At 46.6% G+C, this 12,500-nt stretch overlaps 1 protein-coding gene across 3 annotated transcripts in view; it reads right to left on the bottom strand.

Moving 5' to 3' along the window:
• The window catches only part of LOC110503264 (ubiquitin carboxyl-terminal hydrolase 32), an 86,046-nt gene that overhangs the window by 22,209 nt on the left and 51,337 nt on the right, over positions 1-12,500 (bottom strand). Inside the window, exons 1-8 of one of the 3 annotated variants that reach the window (XM_090218980.1) lie at positions 8,063-8,195; positions 7,766-7,925; positions 4,360-4,514; positions 3,570-3,651; positions 3,303-3,377; positions 2,945-3,083; positions 1,855-1,960; positions 13-186 (exon numbers count right to left, since the gene is read on the bottom strand). In XM_090218980.1, the coding sequence (XP_090075106.1) occupies positions 13-186; positions 1,855-1,960; positions 2,945-3,083; positions 3,303-3,377; positions 3,570-3,651; positions 4,360-4,514; positions 7,766-7,925; positions 8,063-8,110 (939 nt within the window). In that variant the 5' untranslated portion in view covers positions 8,111-8,195. Of the gene's footprint in view, positions 1-12; positions 187-1,854; positions 1,961-2,944; positions 3,084-3,302; positions 3,378-3,569; positions 3,652-4,359; positions 4,515-7,765; positions 7,926-8,062; positions 8,196-12,500 lie in introns of those variants that run through there. The other 2 variants (XM_036961645.2, XM_036961646.2) reach the window with 2 other exon arrangements.

Here is a 12,500-nt window from a genome sequence, read left to right as displayed (position 1 = left end):
TTGAACTCTGACCTCTGATGCGACCTCCCAGTCGGGTCGTCCGTTGCTGTCCTTCAGCTCTACGTAGGGTTTCTCATGCACCCTGTTCAGGTCCTCATGGAGCCCGTCCAATAGGAAGGCCAGGAGCTCCTGACTGTCCTGCTGCTGGAAGCCGTTGAACCGCGGGGCGTACTTCGCTATCGTCCACTACAGGGGGCGGTAGTGAGACAACCACAGTCAACACAAACAGAACAATTCTGATATTTTTTTTTTTTACACAAAATTGGTCTTTGACAAATTGACAAATCACATCAGATCTTTAAGAGCCGATCTGATTGGTCAAATGACTAATTAGCGAAAATAAATATGCAAATTGGGCTGTCTGTGTAAAAGCAGCCATATGGAGACACAAAGTTAGAGGTAACGGTAACACAGACATAACCACATATTAGTCAATTAATTCACGTGGAGTCAATAAGGCCAAAAATAATTTGGACAAGCTATCGTCCACTACAGGGGGGAGAATGGAAACAAAGATATTACGGTAATAGCTTCCCAGACATCTACTTTACTATCGTCCACTACAGGGGGGAGAATGGTAACAAAGATATTAAGATAATAGCTTCCCAGACATCTACTTTACTATCGTCCAGTACAGGGGGGGAGAATAGAAACAAAGATATTAAGGTAATAGCTTCCCAGACATCTACTTTACTATCGTCCAGTACAGGGGGGAGAATAGAAACAAAGATATTAAGGTAATAGCTTCCCAGACATCTACTTTACTATCGTCCAGTACAGGGGGAGAATAGAAACAAAGATATTAAGGTAATAGCTTCCCAGACATCTACTTTACTATCGTCCAGTACAGGGGGGAGAATGGGCAGTGTCTTCTGTAAGTACATTGAGTAGCCAGCCAGGAGACTTCCAATTCATTGAAAAAAAATTAAAAAATTGCAGAAGGAGCTCTATGTTTGTAGCCTCTGGTACATTCTAATGACTTGATACCATCTGAAATACACAGCGAAATTATGGAATACTTTAATGACTTTTTATCTCCCAAATTGGTACAAATTGTTACGGTACAGAGTAGAAATTGATACGACTTTTACAATTTAAATGATTGAAAATGTATGATTTCAGTGTGTTAGTTAGTTGTTTTGGAGATCGTCTAGGTCTATATGATCTATATCTATGATATCTATGATCTATTATATCTATATCTATGATCTATTATATCTATATCTATTATATCTATGATCTATTATATCTATATCTATGATCTATTATATATATATGATCTATTATATCTATGATCAGGACTATTTTCTTAGTAAGATAACCTTTAACATAAAACCTGTATTTTCTTGAGATTTACAGTCATATTTACAGTTCTACTGCAACATATGAATGGTCACAATGATGTTCGTTCTTCATATTATGTTTATTGGCTCTGCTGCTTTGTAAAGAATTAGTTTTTAACTCACTTGCCTAGTTAAATAAAAAAAATAAAAAAAATCATGACATTAGCTTTTAAAATCATGACATTAGCTTTTAAAATCATGACATTAGCTTTTAAAATCATGACATTAGCTTTTCAAATCATGACATTAGCTTTTCAAATCATGACATTAGCTTTTCGAACCTTTAACCAGTATTATTTGTATCATATTTAGGACGACAATGAGGATCTCCTCTATCTACTGTTCTGGCAGTGAGGACAGACCATCGGCAGTGAGGACAGACCATCGGCAGTGAGGACAGACCATCGGCAAGCTAAAAAGCTACATAGTACAAGCTACTGTCCACTACAGGGAGTAAGGAAATCCCATCCACTGTTGTTGTGACGATCCATGCCAGGATTTATAAACTCACCCGGAGTTTGAGAGGAGCAACGTTCCTCTGTGTTCCACTCCACAGCTCCATCAGCAGGTCTCCGTAGCATTTAGCCATGTGACCTCGCATCCCGATGGGGTTGGTTCTGGACACAAAAAATAACAAGTCAGTGATGCTATTGATAAAATAATGTATATGTTGAAAGATAATAATAAAATCATTCCACTCTGAAACCTTATAATTGTATGAAATTGATTAGAATCGTACAATTATAATCTGATGATGTGTGTAGTTTTAGTCAGAATTAGATTAAACAATGTATCTGTATAGTGGAAAAACACAGACTGTCTGAGCAAGGCGTAGCTTAGGATTTGAACTTGTATGTGTGTGTGTGTGTGTGTGTGTGTGTGTGTGTGTGTGTATGTGTGTGTGTGCGTGTGTGTGTGCCGAAGAAAAAAAACAGAACAGTTATTAAACTGTGTTTGGACCGACCTGGCTAGGCCTCTGAGGAACTTACGATAGCATAGGGAGTACTTCTCAAGGTTTCCCTAATCTCCGGGGAATGGACCTGTCGGCTAGGTAGTGATACACAGTGGTGAGAACTACGGAGAAGGATAAAACTCACCTACTGTCTGTGTGGAAGTATGTGCACAGCTATAAAATGGATGTCTTTGTATAATGGACGGAAGAACGTTCTCATGAAAAAACTGTACTGTATCTTTTTGCATAAGCTGAGTCTTTGACTAATTATTATTAAACCCATGGTCTTACAGATCTCGGGGATTGGTCAGAGCTATTGATTGTCAGTTGTTATCATTGGGATTGAAAATTCTCGTGACAGCTATCCAACAAGCTGTACACCTTTTCACGGACGCACACAGGGACGGACACACACAGGTACACACACACACACACACACACACACACAGGGACACACACACAGGGACACACACACACAGGAACACACACACACAGGAACACACACACACAGGGACACACACACACAGAGACACACACACACAGAGACACACACACACAGAGACACACACACACAGGGACACACACACACAGGGACACACACACACAGGGACACACACACACAGGGACACACACAGAGACACACAGCTACCTGTTGAGTTCATAGAGGTGTCTTCCTGAGATGAAATAGTCAGTGAGAGGCGTGGTGTTGCTCACACACTGGATACTAGAGTTCATAAAGCACGTGTTGCCTAGGTTACTGAGGCCCGTGGCACCCTTCTCCGTAGCAACTGGGGGGGGGACACACACACACATGTACAGTATTACATACATGTTTTAAAGGTTTTAGGAGAGAAGGGGAGGAAGGTTATAGAGACATAAATCTAACCTTAAATACTGAAAGTGAAAGCTCTTGATAACTGCATTGTAAATGTATGTAACTGATGAACTGGTGGCTGTGACTGTAAAGTGGGACGATGACGATGAAGATGACGATGAAGATGACGTACCTTTATGTCGGTCCATTGTACTGCTGTTAGCGATGAAGGACATCTCTTCTGGCCAGCTCATGTCTTTGTTCCGAACTAAAAACACAAGATGAAGGTTTTTACACATCGATGACTTACAGTACTAAAGACTACTTTTAAATCTTCTCTTTTTAAAATCGGACATTTTCCAGTCAGTCCAGTTTTTTTTTTACATTTCAACACACTCGGCAAACTCAGCAGTCAGATAAACATTTTAATTACTGTGCTGAAAAGTCGTTTTGAACAAACCCTCGATTACTAAGTGCTGCTCGTCCTGGATCTTCAGGCCCTCCAGAGTGTGGTCCTCGTCATCCAGCAGGGTCAGATAGTTCTGGGGGGGAGGAGAACCGGGTCAGATAGTTCTGGGGGGGGAGGAGAACCGGGTCAGATAGTTCTGGGGGGGGGGGGAGAACCGGGTCAGATAGTTCTGGGGGGGAGGAGAACCGGGTCAGATAGTTCTGGGGGGGAGGAGAACCGGGTCAGATAGTTCTGGGGGGGAGGAGAACCGGGTCAGATAGTTCTGGGGGGGGGGGGAGAACCGGGTCAGATAGTTCTGGGGGGGAGGAGAACCGGGTCAGATAGTTCTGGGGGGGGAGGAGAACCGGGTCAGATAGTTCTGGGGGGGGAGGAGAACCGGGTCAGATAGTTCTGGGGGGGGGGGGAGAACCGGGTCAGATAGTTCTGGGGGGGAGGAGAACCGGGTCAGATAGTTCTGGGGGGGAGGAGAACCGGGTCAGATAGTTCTGGGGGGGGAGGAGAACCGGGTCAGATAGTTCTGGGGGGGGAGGAGAACCGGGTCAGACAGTTCTGGGGGGGGGGGGGGGGGGACCGGGTCAGATAGTTATGGGGGGGGAGGAGAACCGGGTCAGATAGTTATGGGTGGGAGGAGAACCGGGTCAGACAGTTCTGGGGGGGGGGAGAGAACCGGGTCAGACAGTTCTGTGTTTATATTTTATCATGTCACCGTAGTATCACTTATAAATGTAGTGGCCAACATGTGATAGTTGCTCAACACACACACCCACCCACCCACCCACACCTCGCTGTTGTAGAGCCACAGCCTCATGTCCTCGTCTTTGATGCGTAGCCTCCGAGACAGGTACAGGTGGATGTCCTTGATGGTGCCCACGCGGCTGAAACAGCCTGTATAGGCCAGGACACGCTTCAGAGGAGCGTTGGGGGAGGGCACGTTCCCTGGAGGGGGAGGAGGAGGGAGAGGGAGGAGAGAGGGGGAGGGAAAGAGGGCGAGGGAGTGAGAGAGGGGGAGGGAGGAGAGAGGGGGAGGGAGGAGAGAGGGGGAGGGAAAGAGGGGGAGGGAGTGAGCGAGGGGGAGGGAGGAGGAGGGAGAGGGAGGAGAGAGGGGGAGGGAGGAGAGAGGGGGAGGGAGTGAGCGAGCGAGAGGACGGGGGAGAGTGAAGGGGCAATGAGGTGGGAGAGGGGGGAGAGGGGGAGGAGGGAGAGGGGAAAGGGGGGGGGGGAAGAGAGGGGGAGGGAGGAGAGGAAAAGGAGAACACTCCAGCCTTTAATGAACTATAAACTCAGCAGAATTACTGAAAAGTCCTGTAATATTGTAAATACTCTTGCCACCCAGACTCACGTGAACTTTAAGAAAATGAGTTAATTAAATCAAGACATTATTACAAGAGATAAAAAATAGTTCAACTCAGGTAGGATTAGGTGTAAGGAAGCAGCAAGAAAGGGTGTTTTTAGATTAGGTCATTTAATTAATACAGACCCGAGTCATTACATTAAAAAAAGCCTCCGATCAAAAAAGGCAACAAAATCTATATTAGTTTCAGTTAAAAAACAATGAATAAAAAACAAAATGGAACTTATTAGTATTGATTAGAAAAGTAAAAATAAAACATCTTAATATTGGTTGGTAATGCTTGTATTTTTGAAAGCAAACAGAAAGGGGGAAAATGAAAAGCCACCCATTCTCCCAGCAGCACAGCCTTGCTCTTTGGTCAGTGTGTCACCAATGATTGTGGGTGCGATTCCCGCTGAGGCCACCCATGCCTTATATGTATGCAGCATGACTAAGATAACAGCATCTGCTAAATGGTATGTATTCTATGTGGTATTATCTATATATCTGCTAAATGGTATGTATTCTATGTGGTATTATCTATATATCTGCTAAATGGTATGTATTCTATGTGGTATTATCTATATATCTGCTAAATGGTATGTATTATATGTGGTATTATCTATATATCTGCTAAATGGTATGTATTCTATGTGGTGTTATCTATATATCTGCTAAATGGTATGTATTCTATGTGGTTGTATCTATATATCTGCTAAATGGTATGTATTCTATGTGGTTGTATCTATATATCTGCTAAATGGTATGTATTCTATGTGGTTTTATCTATATATCTGCTTAATGGTAGGTATTATAATGTGGTTTTATCTATATATCTGCTAGATGGTATGTATTACACAGTATGTGGTATTATCTATATATCTGCTAGATGGTATGTATTATACAGTATGTGGTATTATCTATATATCTGCTAAATGGTATGTATTCTATGTGGTATTATCTATATATCTGCTAAATGGTATGTATTATAATGTGGTTTTATCTATATATCTGCTAAATGGTATGTATTATAATGTGGTTTTATCTATATATCTGCTAAATGGTATGTATTCTATGTGGTATTATCTATATATCTGCTAAATGGTATGTATTATACAGTATGTGGTATTATCTATTATCTGCTAAATGGTATGTATTATACAGTATGTGGTTTTATCTATATATCTGCTAAATGGTATGTATTCTATGTGGTATTATCTATATATCTGCTAGATGGTATGTATTACACAGTATGTGGTATTATCTATATATCTGCTAGATGGTATGTATTATACAGTATGTGGTATTATCTATATATCTGCTAAATGGTATGTATTCTATGTGGTTTTATCTATATATCTGCTAGATGGTATGTATTATATGTGGTTTTATCTATATATCTGCTAGATGGTATGTATTATATGTGGTTTTATCTATATATCTGCTAAATGGTATGTATTATATGTGGTTTTATCTATATATCTGCTAGATGGTATGTATTCTATGTGGTATTATCTATATATCTGCTAAATGGTATGTATTATATGTGGTTTTATCTATATGCCTGGTCAGCTGGTATTTGTGATCGGAGCCAAGCGAACTCCTCTGGGCCAGACATCTGATGGAGTGGTGATCTAATCGGACCGGTGCTGTCTCTAATGTCTCAGTGCCTCTGCGCAGCGCTCTGTCTCACAGTGCCTCTGTGCTGAGCTCTAATGTCTCACAGTGCCTCTGTGCTGAGCTCTAATGTCTCACAGTGCCTCTGTGCTGAGCTCTAATGTCTCACAGTGCCTCTAGCCGCGAGAAGTAAGGGTGGCATAGCACAGGGGCATTGTCATGCTGAAACAGGAAAGGTCCTTCCCAAAACTGTTGCCACAAAGTTAGAAGCACAGAATAGTCTAGAATGTTATTGTATGCTGTAGCATTGAGATTTCCCTTCACTGGAACTAAGGGGCCTGAACCATGAAAACCAGCCCCAGACCATTATTCCTCCTCCACCAAACTTTACAGTCAGCACTATGCATTTGGGCAAGCAGCATTCTCCTGGCATCCGCCAAACCTGGACCAGTCCATTCTAATATTTTGATTAGGGCTGGACCAGTCCAGTTTAGGGGCATGATTAGGGCCGGTACCAGTCCATTTTAAGGGCATGATTAGGGGTGGACCAGTCCATTAAAACAGCATGATTAGGGGTGGACCAGTCCATTAAAACAGCATGATTAGGGGTGGACCAGTCCATTAAAACAGCATGATTAGGGGTGGACCAGTCCATTAAAACAGCATGATTAGGGGTGGACCAGTCCATTATAACAGAATGATTAGGGGTGGACCAGTCCATTATAACAGCATGATTAGGGCTGGACCAGTCCATTATAACAGCATGATTAGGGCTGGACCAGTCCATTATAACAGCATGATTAGGGCTGGACCAGTCCATTATAACAGCATGATTAGGGCTGGACCAGTCCATTATAACAGTATGATTAGGGGTGGACCAGTCCATTATAACAGCATGATTAGGGGTGGACCAGTCCATTATAACAGCATGATTAGGGCTGGACCAGTCCATTAAAACAGCATGATTAGGGGTGGACCAGTCCATTAAAACAGCATGATTAGGGGTGGACCAGTCCATTATAACAGCATGATTAGGGCTGGACCAGTCCATTATAACAGCATGATTAGGGCTGGACCAGTCCATTATAACAGCATGATTAGGGGTGGACCAGTCCATTATAACAGAATGATTAGGGCTGGACCAGTCCATTATAACAGAATGATTAGGGGTGGACTACAGTAGTAGTGTTTGTTGGCTCCTAGCAGGCTGTCTCTCTTTCTTGCTGCAGGCTTACGTTACCTCTGGGGAGATGCTGGGGGAACATTCTCAGGCTGGTCATACCCATGTTAACCCAGATGTTGGACTGGGGGGTGCGTGTGGCAGGCTGCTGCCGCAGGAAGAGGAGGTAGCGTGGGAAGAGCTCCAGCTCAGCACGGCCTGTTTTCGTCTGCTGGATCACCTGGAAAAAAAGGACAGGAGGAAAAGCATTGCATTCAACAATTACCTCTAAGGGCTGAACCCTAACTTCAGGTACACACACACACACACACACACACACATTATCACACACACACACACGCAACTAAAAAAGTTCACCATAGTTTGAAAATCGCTCGAGCTAGACCCAGTCCTCAAGCAGACCATCTATGGCACAAGTGTCAATCTCATTCCACCGAGGGCAGAGTGTCTGCTGGTTCTCTCTCCTCCCTTGTCCTTAATTGATGAATTAAAGGTCACTAATTAGTAAGGAACTCCCCTCACCTGGTCGTCTAGGTCTTAACTGGAAAGGAAAACACTAAAACCTGCAGACACTAGACCCATGAGTTTGACACCCCTGATCTATGGTTCAGTGATAGTGTGAGGGATGGTTGTGTTGTGGTTTATCTATGGTTCAGTGATAGTGTGAGGGATGGTTGTGTTGTGGTCTATCTATGGTTCAGTGATAGTGTATGGGATAGTTGTGGTCTATCTATTGTTCAGTGATAGCGTGAGGGATGGTTGTGTTGTGGTCTATCTATGGTTCAGTGATAGTGTAAGGGATGGTTGTGGTCTATCTATGGGTCAGTGTTAGAGCCCTGAGTACCAGGCCATTAGGGCCTGATGGTCGTTAGACCCCTGAGTACCAGGCCATTAGGAACTGATGGTCATTAGAACCCTGAGTACCAGGCCATTAGGACCTGATGGTCGTTAGAACCCTGAGTACCAGGTCATTAGGGCCTGATGGTGGTTAGAGCCCTGAGTACCAGGCCATTAGGACCTGATGGTCATTAGAGCCCTGAGTACCAGGTCATTAGGACCTGATGTCCCTCTAGTGGTGTGGGGGCTGTGCTTTGGCAAAGTGGGTGGGGTTATATCCTTCCTGTTTGGCCCTGTCCGGGGGTGTCCTCGGATGGGGCCACAGTGTCTCCTGACCCCTCCTGTCTCAGCCTCCAGTATTTATGCTGCAGTAGTTTATGTGTCGGGGGGCTAGGGTCAGTTTGTTATATCTGGAGTACTTCTCCTGTCCTATTCGGTGTCCTGTGTGAATCTAAGTGTGCGTTCTCTAATTCTCTCCTTCTCTCTTTCTTTCTCTCTCTCGGAGGACCTGAGCCCTAGGACCATGCCCCAGGACTACCTGACATGATGACTCCTTGCTGTCACCAGTCCACCTGGCCGTGCTGCTGCTCCAGTTTCAACTGTTCTGCCTTATTATTATTCGACCATGCTGGTCATTTATGAACATTTGAACATCTTGGCCATGTTCTGTTATAATCTCCACCCGGCACAGCCAGAAGAGGACTGGCCACCCCACATAGCCTGGTTCCTCTCTAGGTTTCGTCCTAGGTTTTGGCCTTTCTAGGGAGTTTTTCCTAGCCACCGTGCTTCTACACCTGCATTGCTTGCTGTTTGGGGTTTTGGGCTGGGTTTCTGTACAGCACTTTGAGATATCAGCTGATGTACGAAGGGCTATATAAATAAATTTGATTTGATTTGATGGTCATTAGAACCCTGAGTACCAGGCCATTAGGACCTGATGGTCATTAGAGCCCTGAGTACCAGGTCATTAGGACCTGATGGAGGGACAGTAGAGCCCTGAGTACCAGGTCATTAGGACCTGATGGAGGGACAGTAGAGCTCTGAGTACCAGGCCATTAGGACCTGATGGTCGTTAGAACCCTGAGTACCAGGTCATTAGGGCCTGATGGTCGTTAGAGCCCTGAGTACCAGGTCATTAGGACCTGATGGTAGTTAGAGCCCTGAGTACCAGGCCATTAGGACCAGATGGTCGTTAGAGCCCTGAGTACCAGGCCATTAGCACCTGATGGTAGTTAGAGCCCTGAGTACCAGGCCATTAGGACCTGATGGTCGTTAGAGCCCTGAGTACCAGGCCATTAGGGCCTGATGGTAGTTAGACCCCTGAGTACTAGGCCATTAGGGCCTGATGGTCGTTAGAGCCCTGAGTACCAGGCCATTAGGGCCTGATGGTCGTTAGAGCCCTGAGTACCAGGCCATTAGGGCCTGATGGTTGTTAGAGCCCTGAGTACCAGGCCATTAGGGCCTGATGGTCATTAGTACTACCAACGTATGTCCAGACTGCATAAGAGGAGATTACAGTAACTCAGTAATGGTTACTGTAATCATTACAGTAATGGTCACGTGGAATTGTTCTGCGCCGTCAGGACAGTAATACGGTCACCGCAACAGTCCTAGTTGGGGTCGTGTTGTGATCCATCTACGGTCCATCGTGAGAGGGGTGGTCGTGTTGTGGGTCCATAGTGTGAGGGGTGGTGTGGTCCATAGTGTGAGGGGTGGTCGTGTTGTGGGTCCATAGTGTGAGGGGTGGTCGTGTTGTGGTCCATAGTGTGAGGGGTGGTCGTGTTGTGGGTCCATAGTGTGAGGGGTGGTCGTGTTGTGGTCCATAGTGTGAGGGTCCATAGTGTGTGGTCCATCGTGTTGTGGGTCCATAGTGTGAGGGGTGGTCGTGTTGTGGTCCATAGTGTGAGGGGTGGTCGTGTTGTGGTCCATAGTGTGAGGGGTGGTGTGGTCCATAGTGTGAGGGGTGGTCGTGTTGTGGGTCCATAGTGTGAGGGGTGGTCGTGTTGTGGTCCATAGTGTGAGGGGTGGTGTGGTCCATAGTGTGAGGGGTGGTCGTGTTGTGGTCCATCTACGGTCCATAGTGTGAGGGGTGGTCGTGTTGTGGTCCATAGTGTGAGGGGTGGTTGTGGTCCACAGTGTGAGGGGTGGTCGTGTTGTGGTCCATAGTGTGAGGGGTGGTGTGGTCCATAGTGTGAGGGCTGGTCGTGTTGTGGGTCCATAGTGTGAGAGGTGGTCGTGTTGTGGTCCATAGTGTGAGGGGTGGTTGTGTTGTGGTCCATAGTGTGAGGGGTGGTTGTGTTGTGGTCCATCTACGGTCCATAGTGTGAGGGGTGGTGTGGTCCATAGTGTGAGGGGTGGTCGTGTTGTGGTCCATAGTGTGAGGGGTGGTGTGGTCCATAGTGTGAGGGGTGGTCGTGTTGTGGGTCCATAGTGTGAGGGGTGGTCGTGTTGTGGGTCCATAGTGTGAGGGGTGGTCGTGTTGTGGGTCCATAGTGTGAGGGGTGGTCGTGTTGTGGTCCATAGTGTGAGGGGTGGTCGTGTTGTGGTCCATAGTGTGAGGGGTGGTCGTGTTGTGGTCCATAGTGTGAGGGGTGGTCGTGTTGTGGTCCATAGTGTGAGGGGTGGTTGTGTTGTGGTCCATAGTGTGAGGGGTGGTTGTGTTGTGGTCCATAGTGTGAGGGGTGGTTGTGTTGTGGTCCATAGTGTGAGGGGTGGTTGTGTTGTGGTCCATAGTGTGAGGGGTGGTCGTGTTGTGGTCCATAGTGTGAGGGGTGGTTGTGGTCCACAGTGTGAGGGGTGGTCGTGTTGTGGTCCATAGTGTGAGGGGTGGTGTGGTCCATAGTGTGAGGGGTGGTCGTGTTGTGGTCCATAGTGTGAAGGGTGGTTGTGGTCCATAGTGTGAGGGGTGGTCGTGTTGTGGTCCATAGTGTGAGGGGTGGTCGTGTTGTGGTCCATAGTGTGAGGGGTGGTCGTGTTGTGGTCCATAGTGTGAGGGGTGGTCGTGTTGTGGTCCATAGTGTGAGGGGTGGTTGTGTTGTGGTCCATAGTGTGAGGGGTGGTTGTGTTGTGGTCCATAGTGTGAGGGGTGGTTGTGTTGTGGTCCATAGTGTGAGGGGTGGTTGTGTTGTGGTCCATAGTGTGAGGGGTGGTCGTGTTGTGGTCCATAGTGTGAGGGGTGGTCGTGTTGTGGTCCATAGTGTGAGGGCTGGTCGTGTTGTGAGTCCATAGTGTGAGGGGTGGTCGTGTTGTGGTCCATAGTGTGAGGGGTGGTTGTGTTGTGGTCCATAGTGTGAGGGGTGGTTGTGTTGTGGTCCATAGTGTGAGGGGTGGTCGTGTTGTGGTCCATAGTGTGAGGGGTGGTCGTGTTGTGGTCCATAGTGTGAGGGGTGGTTGTGTTGTGGTCCATAGTGTGAGGGGTGGTCGTGTTGTGGTCCATAGTGTGAGGGGTGTTGTGGTCCATAGTGTGAGGGGTGGTCGTGTTGTGGTCCATAGTGTGAGGGGTGGTCGTGTTGTGGTCCATAGTGTGAGGGGTGGTCGTGTTGTGGTCCATAGTGTGAGGGGTGGCCGTGTTGTGGTCCATAGTGTGAGGGGTGGTTGTGTTGTGGGTCAATCGTGTGAGGGGTGGTTGTGTTGTGGTCCATAGTGTGAGGGGTGGTTGTGTTGTGGGTCCATAGTGTGAGGGGTGGTTGTGTTGTGGTCCATAGTGTGAGGGGTGGTTGTGTTGTGGTCCATAGTGTGAGGGGTGGTGTGGTCCACAGTGTGAGGGGTGGTTGTGTTGTGGTCCATAGTGTGAGGGGTGGTTGTGTTGTGGTCCATAGTGTGAGGGGTGGTCGTGTTGTGGTCCATAGTGTGAGGGGTGGTTGTGGTCCATAGTGTGAGGGGTGGTCGTGTTGTGGTCCATAGTGTGAGGGGTGGTCGTGTTGTGGTCCATAGTGTGAGGGGTGGTCGTGTTGTGGTC

The sequence above is a fragment of the Oncorhynchus mykiss genome, chromosome 24, assembly GCF_057628025.1.
Source record: "Oncorhynchus mykiss isolate SJ-2025 chromosome 24, ASM5762802v1, whole genome shotgun sequence".
Lineage (NCBI taxonomy): Eukaryota > Metazoa > Chordata > Actinopteri > Salmoniformes > Salmonidae > Oncorhynchus > Oncorhynchus mykiss.
Note: the sequence above shows the minus strand (reverse complement) of the source record. Positions and strands in the feature narration are given on the sequence as shown.